Source organism: Myxocyprinus asiaticus, chromosome 4, assembly GCF_019703515.2.
Source record: "Myxocyprinus asiaticus isolate MX2 ecotype Aquarium Trade chromosome 4, UBuf_Myxa_2, whole genome shotgun sequence".
NCBI lineage: Eukaryota > Metazoa > Chordata > Actinopteri > Cypriniformes > Catostomidae > Myxocyprinus > Myxocyprinus asiaticus.
The window spans coordinates 46,987,347-47,004,038 of NC_059347.1; the positions used below are offsets into that span (position 1 = coordinate 46,987,347).

Consider the following 16,692-nt stretch of genomic DNA (forward strand, 5'->3'; position numbering starts at 1 on the left):
TCTGTGAATGTCCTTGAGTGGCCCAGCCAGAGCCCAGACTTGAACCCAATTGAACATCTCTGGAGAGATCTGAAAATGGCTGTGCACCGACACTCCCCATCCAACCTGATGGAGCTTGAGATGTCCTGCAAAGAAGAATGGGAGAAACTGCCCAAAAATAGGTGTGTGAAGCTTGTAGCATCATACTCAAAAAGACTTGAGGCTGTAATTGGTGCCAAAGGTGCTTCAACATAGTACTGAGCAAAGGCTGTGAATACTTATGTACATGTGATTTTTTTAATTTTTTAATTTTTTTATTTTTTTATAAATTTGCAAAGATTTCAAACAAACTACTTTCATGTTGTCATTATGGGGTATTGTTTGTAGAATTTTGAGGAAAATATTAATTTAATCCATTTTGGAATAAGGCTGTTACATAACAAAATGTGGAAAAAGTGAAGCGCTGTGAATACTTTCCGGATGCACTGTATGTGTATGTTATGATGTTGACCCCATAATTATGGCTCTGTCTGTGCTCCTTATTTTGAAAGGATGAAACATGAGGTAAAGCCCTTAAAAGACCCAAGAGGACTGGAGTGCCATAATAACACTATCTATCTGGAGCTGTGATTACAGCACACATCAAGAATTGAGTTCGTGGTAATAACCTATTATTGTGGGAAGCCAGGAAGCAAAAATCTAAAAATAGGGGAGAGCGGGACACAAACTAACGCAGTGTTAGTTGTAGGTAACACACATGGTTTAAAAGTTGTCAGATGCTATTTGTACCCTGGTGCAAATAATGGTATATGCTATTTACACCCCAGTGCAAATAGTGGCCAATATTATTAGCACCCCAACCCTGGTGCAAATAATGGTAGATACTAATTGCACACTGGTGCAAATAGGGTCATATACTATTTGCACCCATATTTAAATGACATACAGTCAGGGTTGGGGAATAACGAAATACATGTAACGGGAATGCGTATTTAAAATACAAAATATTAATAACTGTATTCCACTACAGTTACAATTTAAATCATTGGTAATTAGGATACAATTACATTCAAAAAGTTTTTGGATTACTGAAGAGATTACTTTTCATTTAATATTTAGTCCTTTCAGATGGAAATACACTATATTGCCAAAAGTATTTGCTCACCCATCCAAATTATTGAATTCAGGTGTTCCAATCACTTCCATGGCCACAGGTGTATAATATGAAGCACCTAGGCATGCAGACTGCTTCTACAAACATTTGTGAAAGAATGGGCCGCTCTCAGGAGCTCAGTGAATTCCAGCGTGGTACTGTGATAGGATGCCACCTGTGCAACAAGTCCAGTGGTGAAATTTCCTCGCTACTAAATATTCCACAGTCAACTGTCAGTGGTATTATAACAAAGTGGAAGCGATTGGGAATGACAGCAACTCAGCCACGAAGTGGTAGGCCACGTAAAATGACAGAGCGGGGTCAGCGGATGCTGAGGCGCATAGTGCGCAGAGGTCGCCAACTTTCTGCAGAGTCAATCGCTACAGACCTCCAAAGTTCATGTGGCCTTCAGATTAGCTCAAGAACAGTGCGTAGAGAGCTTCATGGAATGGGTTTCCATGGCCGAGCAGCTGCATCCAAGCCATACATCACCAAGTGCAATGCAAAGCGTCGGATGCAGTGGTGTAAAGCACGTCACCACTGGACTCTAGAGCAGTGGAGACGCGTTCTCTGGAGTGATGAATCACACTTCTCCATTTGGCAATCTGATGGACGAGTCTGGGTTTGGCGGTTGCCAGGAGAACGGTACTTGTCTGACTGCATTGTGCCAACTGTGAAGTTTGGTGGAGGGGGGATTATGGTGTGGGGTTGTTTTTCAGGAGCTGGACTTGGCCCCTTAGTTCCAGTGAAAGGAACTCTGAATGCTTCAGCATACCAAGAGATTTTGGACAATTCCATGCTCCCAACTTTGTGGGAACAGTTTGGGGATGGCCCCTTCCTGTTCCAACATGACTGCGCACCAGTGCACAAAGCAAGGTCAATAAAGACATGGATGAGCGAGTTTGGTGTGGAAGAACTTGACTGGCCTGCACAGAGTCCTGACCTCAACCCAATAGAGTACCTTTGGGATGAATTAGAGTGAAGACTGTGAGCCAGGCCTTCTCGTCCAATATCAGTGTCTGACCTCACAAATGCGCTTCTGGAAGAATGGTCAAAAATTCCCATAAACACACTCCTAAACCTTGTGGAAAGCCTTCCCAGAAGAGTTGAAGCTGTTATAGCTGCAAAGGGTGGGCCGACGTCATATTAAACCCTATGGATTAAGAATGGGATGTCACTTAAGTTCATATGCGTCTAAGGGCAGATGAGCAAATACTTTTGGCAATATAGTGTATTTACACATATAAATGATGCGACCCAAAGTGCATTTGAACAGTGGTGAAACACTTTCTTATGATGTGTTACATTCATACAAGCAGACAGAGAAGTAAGTCTGGAGCAGAAGAAATAGAAATAAACCTTGTGTAAATTGTCAGCTTTACATTAAGCTAAAATGCTATTTCTAGCCATTTTACATGCACATGTTACCAGGCACGATCATATTTTTTTATCAAGAAAATTCACGTTGGATCATAATTTTTTTTTTCAAGTTCACGTTGGATCATAATTTCTTTTTTTAAGTAAGACCTTTGATATTTGGGCAAAAATCGTATTCTTGATCATAATTTTTTTATTGTTTTCCTGTAAAAAAATATTGAAAAATCCTTAAAACAAGATAAATTTGATTTATCTTGTTTTAGAAACAACACTGCATAAGATATTTAGGTTTTTCAGAGAATGTATTTTTAACATGTATTTTGTCTTACTGTACTGGCAGAGTTTTTATAATAAAAAAATCTACAAAAAAATGAAAGTGAAAAAATCTACCAGTGCTGAAGAAGTAATCCAAAGTATTGATAATACGTGTTTATATATAAAAGACAGTGTGGTTGTTTTAAGGAGCACAACATGACAATACTTGAACAAAAATGAGCTGCATGGTCGAGTTCCCAGAAAGAAGCCATTACTGCGCCAATGCCACAAAAAAGCCCGGTTACAATATGCCTGACATCAGCTTGACACGCCTTACAGCTTCTGTAATTTGGAATGACGAGACCAAAATAGAGCTTTATGGTCACAACCATAAGCACTATGTTTGGAGAGGGGTCAACAAGTATTGTGCTCCTTGAAACAACTACACCGTCTTTTTCCAGAGCAGCCTGTATTTCTCCTGAGGTTACCTGTGGGTTTTTCTTTGTATCCCGAACAATTCTTCTGGCAGCTGTAGCTGAAATATTTCTTGGTCCACCTGACCTTGGCTTGGTATTAAGAGATCCCCGAATTTTCCACTTATTAATAAGTGATTGAACAGTACTGACTGGCATTTTCAAGGCTTTGGATATCTTTTTATATCCTTTTCCATCTTTATAAAGTTCCATTACCTTGTTATGCAGGTCTTTTGACAGTTCTTTTCTGTTCCCCATGGCTCAGTATCTAGCCTGCTCAGTGCATCCACGTGAGAGCTAACAAACTCATTGACTATTTATACACAGACACTAATTGCAATTTAAAAAGCCACAGGTGTGGGAAATTAACCTTTAATTGCTGTAACAAGGCCAAACATTCAAGGGTATGTAAACTTTTGATCAGGGCCATTTGGGTGATTTCTATTATCATTATGATTTAAAAAGGAGCCAAACAACTATGTGATAATAAATGGCTTTATATGATCGCTATCCTTAAATAAAAGTCATATTTTCAAAATCAATGCCAAAATTTCACAATTTCTGCCAGGGTATGCAAACTTTTGAGCACAACTGTACACACACACACACACACACACACACATATACATACATATATATATATATATATATATATATATATATATATATATATATACATATATATATATATATATATATATATATATATATATATATCACACACACACACACACACACACACACACACACATACACACACACATACATACACACACACATACACTATATTGCCAAAAGTATTCGCTCATCTGCCTTTAGACGCATATGAACTTAAGTGACATCCCATTCTTAATCCATAAGGTTTAATATGACGTCGGCCCACCCTTTGTAGCTATAACAGCTTCAGCTCTTCTGGGAAGGCTTTCCACAAGGTCTAAGAGTGTATTTATGGGAATTTTTGACCATTCTTCCAGAAGCGCATTTGTGAGGTCAGACACTGATGTTGGACGAGAAGGCCTGGCTCGCAGTCTTCGCTCTAATTTATCCCAAAGGTGCTCTATCGGGTTGAGGTCAGGACTCTGTGCAGGCCAGTCAAGTTCTTCCACACCAAACTCGCTCATCCATGTCTTTATGGACCTTGCTTTGTGCACTGGTGCGCAGTCATGTTGGAACAGGAAGGGGCCATCCCCAAACTGTTCCCACAATGTTGGGAGCATGGAATTGTCCAAAATCTCTTGGTATGCTGAAGCATTCAGAGTTCCTTTCACTGGAACTAAGGGGCCAAGTCCAGCTCCTGAAAAACAACCCCACACCATAATCCCCCCTCCACCAAACTTCACAGTTGGCACAATGCAGTCAGACAAGTACCGTTCTCCTGGCAACCGCCAAACCCAGACTCGTCCATCAGATTGCCAGATGGAGAAGCGTGATTCGTCACTCCAGAGAACGCGTCTCCACTGCTCTAGAGTCCAGTGGTGACGTGCTTTACACCACTGCATCCGACGCTTTGCATTGCACTTGGTGATGTATGGCTTGGATGCAGCTGCTCGGCCATGGAAACCCATTCCATGAAGCTCTCTACACACTGTTCTTGAGCTAATCTGAAGGCCACATGAACTTTGGAGGTCTGTAGCGATTGACTCTGCAGAAAGTTGGCGACCTCTGCGCACTATGTGCCTCAGCATCCGCTGACCCTGCTCTGTCATTTTATGTGGCCTACCACTTCGTGGCTGAGTTGCTGTCATTCCCAATCGCTTCCACTTTGTTATAATACCACTGACAGTTGACTGTGGAATATTTAGTAGCGAGGAAATTTCACGACTGGACTTGTTGCACAGGTGGCATCCTATCACAGTACCACGCTGGAATTCACTGAGCTCCTGAGAGCGGCCCATTCTTTCACAAATGTTTGTAGAAGCAGTCTGCATGCCTAGGTGCTTCATTTTATACACCTGTGGCAATGGAAGTGATTGGAACACCTGAATTCAATTATTTGGATGGGTGAGCGAATACTTTTGGCAATATAGTGTATATATATATATATATACATACATACATACATACACACACAGACACACACATACATACATACACATACGTATTGCAAATCAAAATTCAAATCGGTTATATACAGTGCAAGGGAATGTAATGGCAGAAGAGGTTGGATGTGTTGGATAATATAAAAAGACTAAGCTGTGTATTGCACATTAATTATTGCTCAAAGGGGCAGTTTTATCTGTTCATGAGATGGATAGCCTGGGGGAAAAAAACTGTTACTGTGCCTGACGGTTCTGGTGCTCAGAGCTCTGAAGCGTCGGCCAGAAGGCAATAGTTCAAAAAGATATTGGGCAGGGTGAGTGGGGTCCAGAGTGATTTTTCCAGCCTTTTTGCTCACTGTGGAAGTGTACAGTTCTTGAAGGGTGGGCAGGGGGCAACCAATAATCCTCTCAGCAGTCCGAACTGTCCTTTGTAGTCTTCTGATATCTGATTTCGTAGCTGAACCAAACCAGACAGTTATAGAAGTGCAGAGGACAGACTTAATGACTGCTGAGTAGAAATTACCACCATATTACTGCAGTAACACCATGGTTAATTGCATTAAAACTATGGTTTCTGCCAAAAAAACATGGTTACTACAATATTACTACAGTAATACAGTGATGCAATCTACATACAAGCGATGCTGAGCCCCGGGAACAAGTGCAATCGACAGACCACGCTTCGGATCAAACTCATCTCTGCACTCCCCGATATTCAACGTGACCAAATCACACAGATGAAATCAACATTTATATTAATTTTGTATCTATTATTTTAAGTAGTATTAAAGGAAATATTAAGAGTGGAAACAGAAAATCGGATGGGGAAAAGAGTGGGACAAAAGCCAGAATCAAACCAGGGTCACTAGGACAACACTATACATTCACACCGTCTTTACACCCCACGCCACTGCAGCGACACCTATTGGGTCATTTTTCATATATTCCTGTGGTTTCACCTGACTATTGGGGTGCAAATAACCACACTGTGGAGAAGGAAATAGCTGCAGGCATTGCCCAAAAAGGGGCGGGAGCTCCAAACCGCCATTAAAGATATAGTGGGTAGCTTACCTAACCCCAGGGCCGGAGTGACAATCGGGAAGATCGGGAGAATTCCCGCTGGGGCGGTCAAAAATTGGGCCGGTTAGGTCCGCATGTTGATTGACAAACTTTCATCATAAGTCACATAACAGTTGCCAACAGTCAGTAACATCCGGTATTTAAAGGATCAGAATTGCATTCCGTATTATAGCGGACGCAGTCTGTATTTTATCATCTCACACCCAAACAAATAAGAGAGTATCCTGTGAGAGACGAAACTGATGTGCTTCACTTTACAGCGCGGGAAGGATCACGGAAGATCCACCGAGAACAGATAGGCTACTATAGCTGAATGGATGAACGTGCTTCAGGTACAAGATCATCACAAGTTTAATACTGACTGCAGTCTCACAATCTCAATCAATTAATCTCTGAAATCCTCTTCCTTAGCAGTGCAGAATGATAATAGCAAAATTATTTTTTGTCACAATATTACAGAATACTTAAAGTAAATGAATACAGATGCAACAGCACGACATGGTATGAAAATAATGGGACTTTACAGCTCTCAAAAGATTAAACTCAACGAAACAAACTGCACAGAGTGCCTTCAATGTTGTATAATGCGATAAAACCCTCTTAAAGAGACAGAACATTTACATTCCAAGTAAAAGAAAAGTACAAATGTGTTATTTTTAGTCTTTTATTTCACTCTTATCATTGTAAAATGCCACGTTTTTGAATGGCATGTAAAAATGTAAAAACAATCACTCAACCTTAATTGTTTCACTGGATCTGTTGCTATTTTAATTATCTAAAATACAAAGCACTGACCATTTAAAGTGTGAGCCTGTACATCTTGAAAGAGTTATAAACATTTACAGTTCTATAGTGTTATTACGTGCCTAGATAGTCTTTAAAATAAACTTAGTTTACCCAAAAATTAAATTTCTCTCATCATTTACTCACCCTCATGCCATCCCAGATGTGTATGACTTTCTGTCTTCTGCTGAACACAAATTAAGCTTTTTAGAAGAATTTCTCAGTTCTGTTGGTCCTTTCAATGCAAGTGAATTGTGATCAGAACTCAGAAGGTACAAAAATCTCATAAATGCAGCATAAAATTAATCCATACAACTCCAGTGGTTTAATCTATGTCTTCAGAAGTGATATGATAGGTGTGGGTGAGAAACAGATCAATATTGCATTTTTTTTTTTTTTACTATAAATTCTCCTCCCTGCCCAGTATGGGGTGATATGCTTATGTAAATTACCAAAAACAGAAGAATAACTCTTAAGAGAGAAGAGTGCTTATGAAAGTGAAAGTGGAGATTTATAGTAAAAAATTACTTAATTATTGATCTGTTTCTCACCACTTCTCATTGCACTTGCATTGAATGGACCAACAGTTCTTCTAAACATCTTCATTCATGTTCTGCAAAAGAAAGTCATATACATCTGGGATGGCATGAGGGTGAGAAAATTATCAAATATTCCTTTAACATTCACTTATTTTTACAACACATACAATGATGTCTTATGACAATCTTAGTGAATGCGTATGTGGTATAATGACATGGAGAGCTTAAATAATTTTCTGTAATTAATAAAGTAATTACATATATTGCATATTTTTGCTGTGATCTTGTTTTATTGTTATCATCTTCACCACCAACCCCCCATTTGGGTGTGGGCTGACTTGGACATGACATCCCGGGCTGAATATGAATCCCACTCCGGCCCTGCCTAACACTTTCCCTAACCTTAACCGTGAATGGAAGTGATGCCCCCTTTTGGAGTTGACACAATCCCCTTTTGGAGTAACCACACCCCTTCTGGAGTAACCATGTCCTCTTTTGGAGATTCCACCCCCATTTGGAGGTCTCTGGCCAACAGCTATACCTACTTGGAACTGTATGGCAGATGTTACTTACACTAGGGTGCAAATGGAACCTTTTCACAGATGTGTTATGATGCGTTTCCGCCTTATTTAAAGGTGCAGTATGTAAAATTCAGAAACGCTTGTTATTAATGACACCTGTGGCCGTTAAGTGAACTGCAGCCAGCTACCTGCTGCTCATGCTTGCGCTCGTGCACACACTCCATAGGGACATGAGTGAGCGAGCTTCGGCCAAAACAATGACTTAACGTACAAAGAGACTGAACGTGATCCACCGGCACCATGCTGACAGATGAGGTAGCATAATTAAAATTACACAGTTATGATTGTTTTACTACAAATTTTGAGACTAAACTAAAACTACTTATCAGCTAACATAGCATACAGCTACATAATACTGAACTACACCAGATATTTTACTGTTGCACTGCACTTTTATGTTGCACTATTGTATGTTTTGTATGTCATATGTTGTACTATGATCAAGAAACCAGCGTATTTGCTTAAATTTATCCTGTATACCTGACTTTTAGTATAAAGAGAAGATCGTTGAAATTATTTGAAAGTTACGAATTAAGGTAGCTTGCAATTCATCAGCATTAGCTGGCAACATCAAGTTAGCTAAAATTACACAGATCAATCCTTATGGCACTATATTTCACATGCTTTGCAGTTATGTAAGCCTACCTGTCCAGTAAGAAGAATGCCAATTCAGGCTCGGTTTTGATCCCCAAAACCGAACGAAGGTCCCTCCAGGAATCAAATGCCCTGCCAGTGCTCACTCTAGTTTTCGCTCGACCACGATCACGTTCCTGCTTAGCTAGACGGGATTCAGTAGATACATGTTTTTTTTTTTTTTTTTTTTTTTGGCATACTCTGAGTTTGTTTAGGAGTCCGTGTTGTGCTGGGAGCCAGACATTTGCTGGATTCCATCTCTAACATAACGTTACCTAGTGTTGCAGACTGTCAGTTGACACTGTTGAATAGCGGAAGTGAAACTATTACTGAGGCAAGGCTCTCGGTAGTGCGTATAAACGTCACATCCATTGGATTTTCCCAGAAAAACCGACCCACTCCCTTCACATGAAAATCAGTCTACAGGCTTTAATAGGCAACCTAGGAAGTCCGGGAAGGGCTCATTTTTTAAGTTGCGTTACAAGCCATTCACACACTGGCAAAAAAAAAAAGGCGAATATTACATGAAAAGTGTTACATATTGCACCTTTAAAAATGTAAATGTAGCAAAGTTTTTTTTATTTTTAAAAACTGTTTATTTTAAATTTATAACATTGAACTTTGTATTTTATTACCCTGGAGTAAGTTTTAAAAATCGAGTTACCACAGCTGCGATGAGGTTTCTAACACAGCTGCTAAAATTTTGTCTATTTTCTGTTTTTACTGCTGTTATCCAGTGCTCTATATTTTTATCTTCCTTTGAAAAGCCATGAAAGCACAATCGCTGATATTTTCTTTTGCTGTTGGGACAAACGGGTGAGCAAAAATTACATTTGTTGTGGTCTCCCATTCACTGCCATCAAGTTTACCCAACTATGACTCTACTTCCACTCGGCAAACCTAGATATGTGAAAAGGGTCCATAGTCACTCCGTTAAAGGTTTCCACACACACTGGTATGATGAAACTTAATTTGTTTACTCGTTGCCATATCAATTCTGCGTAATGTTTTTTTTTGTTGTTTTTTTTTTTGCCAAAATTCAAAAAACCTTAAAGTAGCAAAAGTAAACTTTCAAAGTTAATTGTCATATCTTTTTTTAGTGTTTATTTAAAACTAAGCACACTTGGCATGATTTTATTCTCCAATCTGTAGGTTAGCATCTTGCATAGTCAATTAATGAAAAAGTATGGCCTACCCTGTATTCAGTCCTCCAAGTACCAGTCACAGCAATGTTCCCTCTATTTTCCTCTTTAAGTGCAATGAGTGCAAAATGCCATATTGATTAATGTCCTGCATTATTCTTGTGATTTAAGAGTTAGTTCACCCAAAAAAGAAAATTCACTTTTACTTACCATCATGTTGTTCCCAACCTGTGCGACTTTCTAGCACAGAAAGTCTGTGACAGATCAACTTTCTATTGGCAGATCAATATTTAAATCCTTTTTTACTATAAACTCTCCTCCCTGTCCAGTAGGTGGCGATATGCACAAAGAATGCTTATCGCCAAAACCAAAAGAAGAAGAATTTGAAAGTTAATTGGAGATTGATAGTAAAAGTGGACTTAAATATTGATCTGTTTCTCACCCACATCTATCATATCGCTTCTGAAGATATGGATTTCACCACTTGAGTCTTATAGATTACTTTTATTCTGCATTTATTTGCTTTTGGAGCTGCAAAATTTTGGTACCTATTCACTTGAATTGTGAGGACCAACAGAGCTGAAATATTCTTCTAAAAATCTTTGTGTTTTACAGAAGAAAGAAATTCATACACATCCTGGATGGCATGAGGGTGAGTAATTGACGAGAGAAATTTCATTTTTGTGTGAACTGTTCCTTTAACTATTGTGGCAGAATGACCGCCCCTCCCCCTCATTATCGTCGCCCCGCCTCTAAGGGCTGTCCTTCAGCCAGGCTCACAATGGGAGTGGGCAGGAGAGAGAAGAGGTGCATAGTTAATAATCTTTGTTTGGGCAGCGAGATGGAACAAGGCACACCTGATGTGTGTTTGGCCTCGTCACCGCTGCCAAATAAATGTACCGCGTGCCTCTTCTCGGGGAGCCGCCTTCTATTCTCCATGTGTGCACACACTGGCATCCTCACAGGCCTAGGATCAGAGCGGGGAGGGTTTGGCCGAGATAGATGCATGGCCAGACGCGCTCCTCGGAACTCCGGTACGAGTTAGATGTGTCGCCGGGGGAGAACAGCATGCATTGTTGCCTTCCCCTCACACCTGCCACGGGCCTGGAAAGATGACACCGCGCCACGGATCCAGGAGGGGAGCGCGTGCGGCCGTCGGACCCTGCTCATTCCTGGGCCATTCCACAGACACTTCCCCACCCTTCACGGAGCCCCGTCTCACAGCAAGGATGCCAGATTCCCCCTTTATTTTGAACACCATTCCCCTGGACACTCCACTCCACACTCCACATTCAATGGACAATTCCCCGCCCTTCACAGAGCCCTGTCTCACTGCGAGGATGCCAGATTCCCCCTTTATTTTGAAAATCATTCCCCGTGGACACTTTATTTTCTCCTTTTATGGACATTTTATGTTTATTATTATTTTTAATAAACGCCTCTCCGAGGCTTGACGCCACACCCACTGTGTCTGTCTCTTGCTTACCCCACTACAGTGGTGGACATTGTGGGCATGAGTGTGGGTAGAGACGGCACAGTTGGAAAAACACGGTGACATCACTCTTCCTCTCGCTCGCCGGTTAGATGGAAAGCCTGGAGTGGGACGGAGAAAACATGAGGACATCCTCCCATTTAATAAGCATTTACCCTGTGGTTGATTGAGGCTGTCATATTAATTAGTGTTTTTCTCATCCGGGTGCTAGCGAGAGGGTGAGCTGTCCCAGAGATGTATCACCCATATGTTGAGGAAGTAGCATTCCCTTGTGGGCGGAGAGGAGGGTGCACCTCCCCACTCTGGACTCCATGTTTGGACAGGAGCTGCTGCCAGGGTGATGCTTGGGGAGGGGGAGGTGTGGCTGAACGACCCGCCCCTTCCTCTCGTCATCGTCGCCCTGCCTCTGAGGGCCGTCCTTCAGCCAGGCTCACAACGGGAGTTGGCAGGAGAGAGAAGAGGCGCATATTTAGTAAGCCTCAGTCCGACAGGCTGGAGGCCGAGCCGCCATCCCCTCACACCTGCCGTGGGCCTGGGAAGACAAGACGCTAACAACAGTGCCACCCCACGCGCCACAGATCCAGAAGGGGAGCGCGTGCGGCCGTCTGACCACGCTCATGCCTGGGCCATTCCACGGACACTTTCATGCCCTTCACGGAGCCCTGTCTCACCACGAGGATGCCAGATTCCCCCTTTATTTTGAACACCATTCCCCCTGGACACTTTATTTTCTCCTTTTATGGAGGTTTTATGTTTATTATTATTATTTTTAATAAATGCCTCAACACTGTGTCTGTCTCTTGCTCACCCCACTACACTATAGCAAGCAGTATTCTGCAATATTGTGGTGTAAATTGTGATTTTGTTTGTTGTTCGTAGGTCCTTACTTTAAGGATAATATAAAAAATGCTTCATAATCATTCAAACACACATTTTCTAATTTTCCTCTCTGGGGATACCCCATACAGTACCTTTCCTCAGCCAAAAGGCCTCTTATGCCACATACAATATCTAAATGTAAAAATATAATTTTAAAGTATGTATTAAGTATTAAAACTCAAATACTGGACTGCTCTTTCAGCATCAAAACCAACAGTTGATCTCCTGTTAATATTCATGTCAAAGTGCATTCGACTGATTTAACTCAACTGAAATATTTTATTATTTCGGTAGAAATGGTATTGGTAATAGTATTACCATGGTACCATATAAAAAAATAGATAATATGTTTGTTTTTTTTAGTGCCAACTGTACGGCCCACCCTAAGAGACCTATGGCCCACCTTAGATCTTAGAGCTGGAGCCAGGCCTGAAATGAAACAAAAAGAACCAGAGCCAGTTATCCTTGGCATCCTTACCATTATTGGTTTGGGCAGGTTTCCATCATGACAAATGGATGAGAGAGACTGGCCGAATAACTTGTGAGAGGCAGTGTGCGAGTCAGTATGGCTTTCTGACTGGTTAGGGTGTCCCCTCCTCAGAGCCCAATCAATCAGAGACCTCTTTCTTTTGTGTTTCAGTACAGCACCTGACAATGAAGCACAATAAACCAATTACACTTGGCAAATAAATTACTGGGAGGAGTTTAAAACTCAAGCTGATTCCAGTCTGCCATTTTTCAGAGAAATAACTGTGCATTTTCCACTTTTCAACCCTGTAGAAATTCAAAATGTCTAGTAAATTTTCAGAAAGACACTCTCAAGCATTTTCTTATTGAATAGAATTTGGTGCTGCAAAAGATATGAACAGTATATGTGTGTAAATATGCATATCTACTGTTTGTCTATAAAAGGGACAGTTTACCCAAATATGAAAGTTAAAGAGCATAGAGAGAAAGAAAGTCATATGGCTTTTGAACAACATGACAGACTCAACATTTTTAAAGTAAATTACTTTTTATTCTGGGGTAAACTATCCCATTAATTTTCTCTCTGAATCTGCTCTGCTCATGTACTGAATAAACACTCTCAAACCTTTTGAGAAGTATGGAATACCTTTATGTCTTTTTTTGGAGCTTGGAAGTTTTGGACCCCATGGACTTTTATTGTATGGATATAAAAACATCATACCGTACATCTATTAAAATATATTTTTTTGTGTTCCGCAGATGAAAGAATGTCATATGAGTCGACATGAGAGTGAGTAAATAATGAGAAAATAATCATTTTTGGGTGATCTATTCCTTTTAGTATTTTGTGCAAGAAAATCTTTCAATTTAATGTTAACTGTTATCTCTCTTTTTTCTCTCTTCCCTTTTTTTTTTTTTTTTTTTACTGCTACTATGCTATAAAAAATATTGTGATGAAATCACTGAATGCATAAACAGCACTTGCATGTACTGTAATTATTATCTAAAATGTCTGAGAGTAAACGGGTTGCTTTGCTGAATGTCGAAGGTTAACAATAAGAGCTGTTCATAGAAATATTCATTACAATATAATTAGACACTCGTACAATCATTCCAGGCCTGCATAAAACAGCAGGGTGTGTAGGAGTGTTTGCATGGTTTGCTTTTGGTTACAGTGATGTGTTTTTTTTTTTTTTTTAAGGAAATCTTTCATCTGTTAGACTATTTCAGAATCTAAAAATGAGTTGTGACATATACAGCTGCCTTAATATAAAATGTCATTTTTACATTTTTACTTATAGAACTAATTAAGTTTTACAAACCTTAAAGCTCATGGTATTTTCAGAGAAATGTCAAATTCCTCACAACAAGTTGTAAATAGCTGCACATCTGAAAGCATCGCATCAACACAGACAACAGAGAGGTGATAATTTAGAGACCATAATACACATATAGACCACATAATTACATGGACATGACCACAATAGGACGTAGGTGGATGCTGAATTCATTGCAGTTATTTTTTATACAGATTAAAAAGCAGTCAATCATAATTCCAGATCTGAAGACCTGATCAACTGCCCCAACAACTATACTCTTTGCCCATGCATCTGTGGTTATGAAAACATTTAAATGTGTCCTTGGCGACCAGAAATCCACGACATCGCTCTAGTTTGCCTGTTGTCAAAACAGGTCAGTCACAAATTTTGTAAACCTTGTACATTCTAAAACCCTGTGCTTGTGTCCTCATCCATGACTTCATCTCAGCTTGTAATATAAAAATATTATTTAAAATGCTCCAGGACATGAACATCCATTCTGTTTTGTGCCACTGGGATCTGCTTTTTATGGGAACAGGACACAGACTGTCATGGTAAATAATCACAACATACCACTGGGGTACCTCAGGTGGGGTACCTCAGTAAAGACTGAACTTGACTGCTCAGTCTGGGTCATCAAGTAGGCAATTATCAAAGATGACAGTGAGCCTAATTCCCATACACAGACAGACCAGAGAGAAGCTTCGTACCAAGAGAAATGATAAATGGCTAAATTCTAAGAACAACAAAAAGTCCAGTTATAATTAAAAACAAATCAGTCTCCACTATAGACTAATCACTAGCTCATTTAAATGGAACTTGAAATCTACTCACATAATCAACAAAGCTCTTCAAAGGCTTTCTTACAACATAATGAGTTGGCCACATCAACTGCTCATCAAAGTCAGTATTTATGTGTGTGTGGGGAGCATGTGCAAGTGTACAAACATGCATCATGTCCGTGTGTTGTGTCATGGACAGGTGCACTCACCCCTTGGGGTGTGTATTCTGGTTTTTAGGGTGAAGTGAGGGGTCTTGGGTGTGGCCTCTGTCTGCTGGGCAGCACTAAATGCTTCCTGCAGGTGCACACTGGGCATGTGCAGATGGTCTTGCTGACTTCTCAAGGAGTGATGCAGAATGAAGAATGGAAGCTCATGGCCTAGAACAGACAAAAATGGAGACAGCAAATTGGTGTTTTAGGTTGCAGGACGTCATTCTCAAAAAATCATGCAGGAGCAAAAAAAAAAAAAACATATTATAATATGTTACTTTCAATCCCTTACATATTTCATTATGTACAGTATGTGCTTGTGTGTGTGCCAAAGAGGGTGTGAGCAAAAAAAGAGGAATCAAAAACAATGTCCTCGTTTGACCCTTTGCTAAGCCCCGCCATCTTAGTTACGGTTGCTCGCTCTGACAAGCTCTCCAGACCTCCCCATTGGAACAGAGCTGTTTATAACATCTCAAAACACACTCATTTTGGTGCTGTGAACTGTTTATTTACTATTGCTTTTACTATGATTTGGATCAATACATAAATGAATTAACGTTCAGTTATTAGCTTCAATAGACCTTGGAGCAGATGTAGGTGTCGTTGCAGATGTTATATGTTCATTTGGGAATGAAGTCTGACACATTTTAATCCATAGCATGCTCTTCTCCAGTTAAAGAGTATAAACAATTTTTTTTTTTTTTAAAGCATAGAAAAACACTGCGGGTATCCTCTCTGAGTAACTCGTTTCACTATTACAAATGACCCGGCAACAATATGTTTTTCATTTTTTTGATTATTTTGATCAAATCCAGCTTAAAAATACTCAAAAACACTTCCATCGGCTGTTGTTGGAAAATAGAAAACGCATGTCTGTGTAATGGCAGCAGGGCAACAGTTGCTAAGACAGGACTGGTAAGAAGAGCTTTTAAGGTGGCGCTTAGCGAAGGGTCAGTTGGCCTTGAGTACAAGTTACTGGCAGATTTTCTGTTGTCTCCCTGTCACTGGTTCAGGTTCATTTGTTATATTCTAACTCAGGGGCCGGCAACCTATGGCTTGCGTGTCAGCATTGGCACACGGAGGGGTAATCACTGGCACGCCAGCAACGGTGAGAGAGGAGTAGACTATTTTATTTATTTGAAATGCCACACCTGCATTCCAATCTACATCTTGATGTAGTCCATCCTCATGATCGCACAGCGTGTTTTCATGAGCTGAATGGGAGACTAAACGAAAACATAAAATGTGATGAGACTGCAGTATACCCAACAGACTCGTGCAGCGCGTGCAAGCCATTCGTGCATGAGCCAGCAGCGCTTCACTTTCGGTTAATCGCACGAGTAAAAGCGCTCACTTTGCTTCGGTCAGGCTGCACAGATGACAGCCTACATTCCGTGTTTCATTTGTTTCTTTTTGCTTTCAGAACAACACGTCATGTAAAAGGAAAACACCAATATTAATCCTTGAGATTTCGCATACAGGTACCCCCTCCTTAAACCATGGTCACAC

At 40.4% G+C, this 16,692-nt stretch overlaps 1 protein-coding gene across 3 annotated transcripts in view; it reads right to left on the reverse strand.

The window, feature by feature from the left end:
- Positions 1–16,692, reverse strand: part of LOC127438687 (uncharacterized) — a 75,754-nt gene that overhangs the window by 36,204 nt on the left and 22,858 nt on the right. For all 3 annotated transcript variants that reach the window (XM_051694472.1, XM_051694461.1, XM_051694452.1), the window contains 2 exons: positions 15,184–15,351; positions 12,884–13,053 (listed from right to left, as the gene is read on the reverse strand). In XM_051694472.1, the coding sequence (XP_051550432.1) occupies positions 12,884–13,053; positions 15,184–15,351 (338 nt within the window). The remainder of the gene's footprint in view (positions 1–12,883; positions 13,054–15,183; positions 15,352–16,692) is intronic.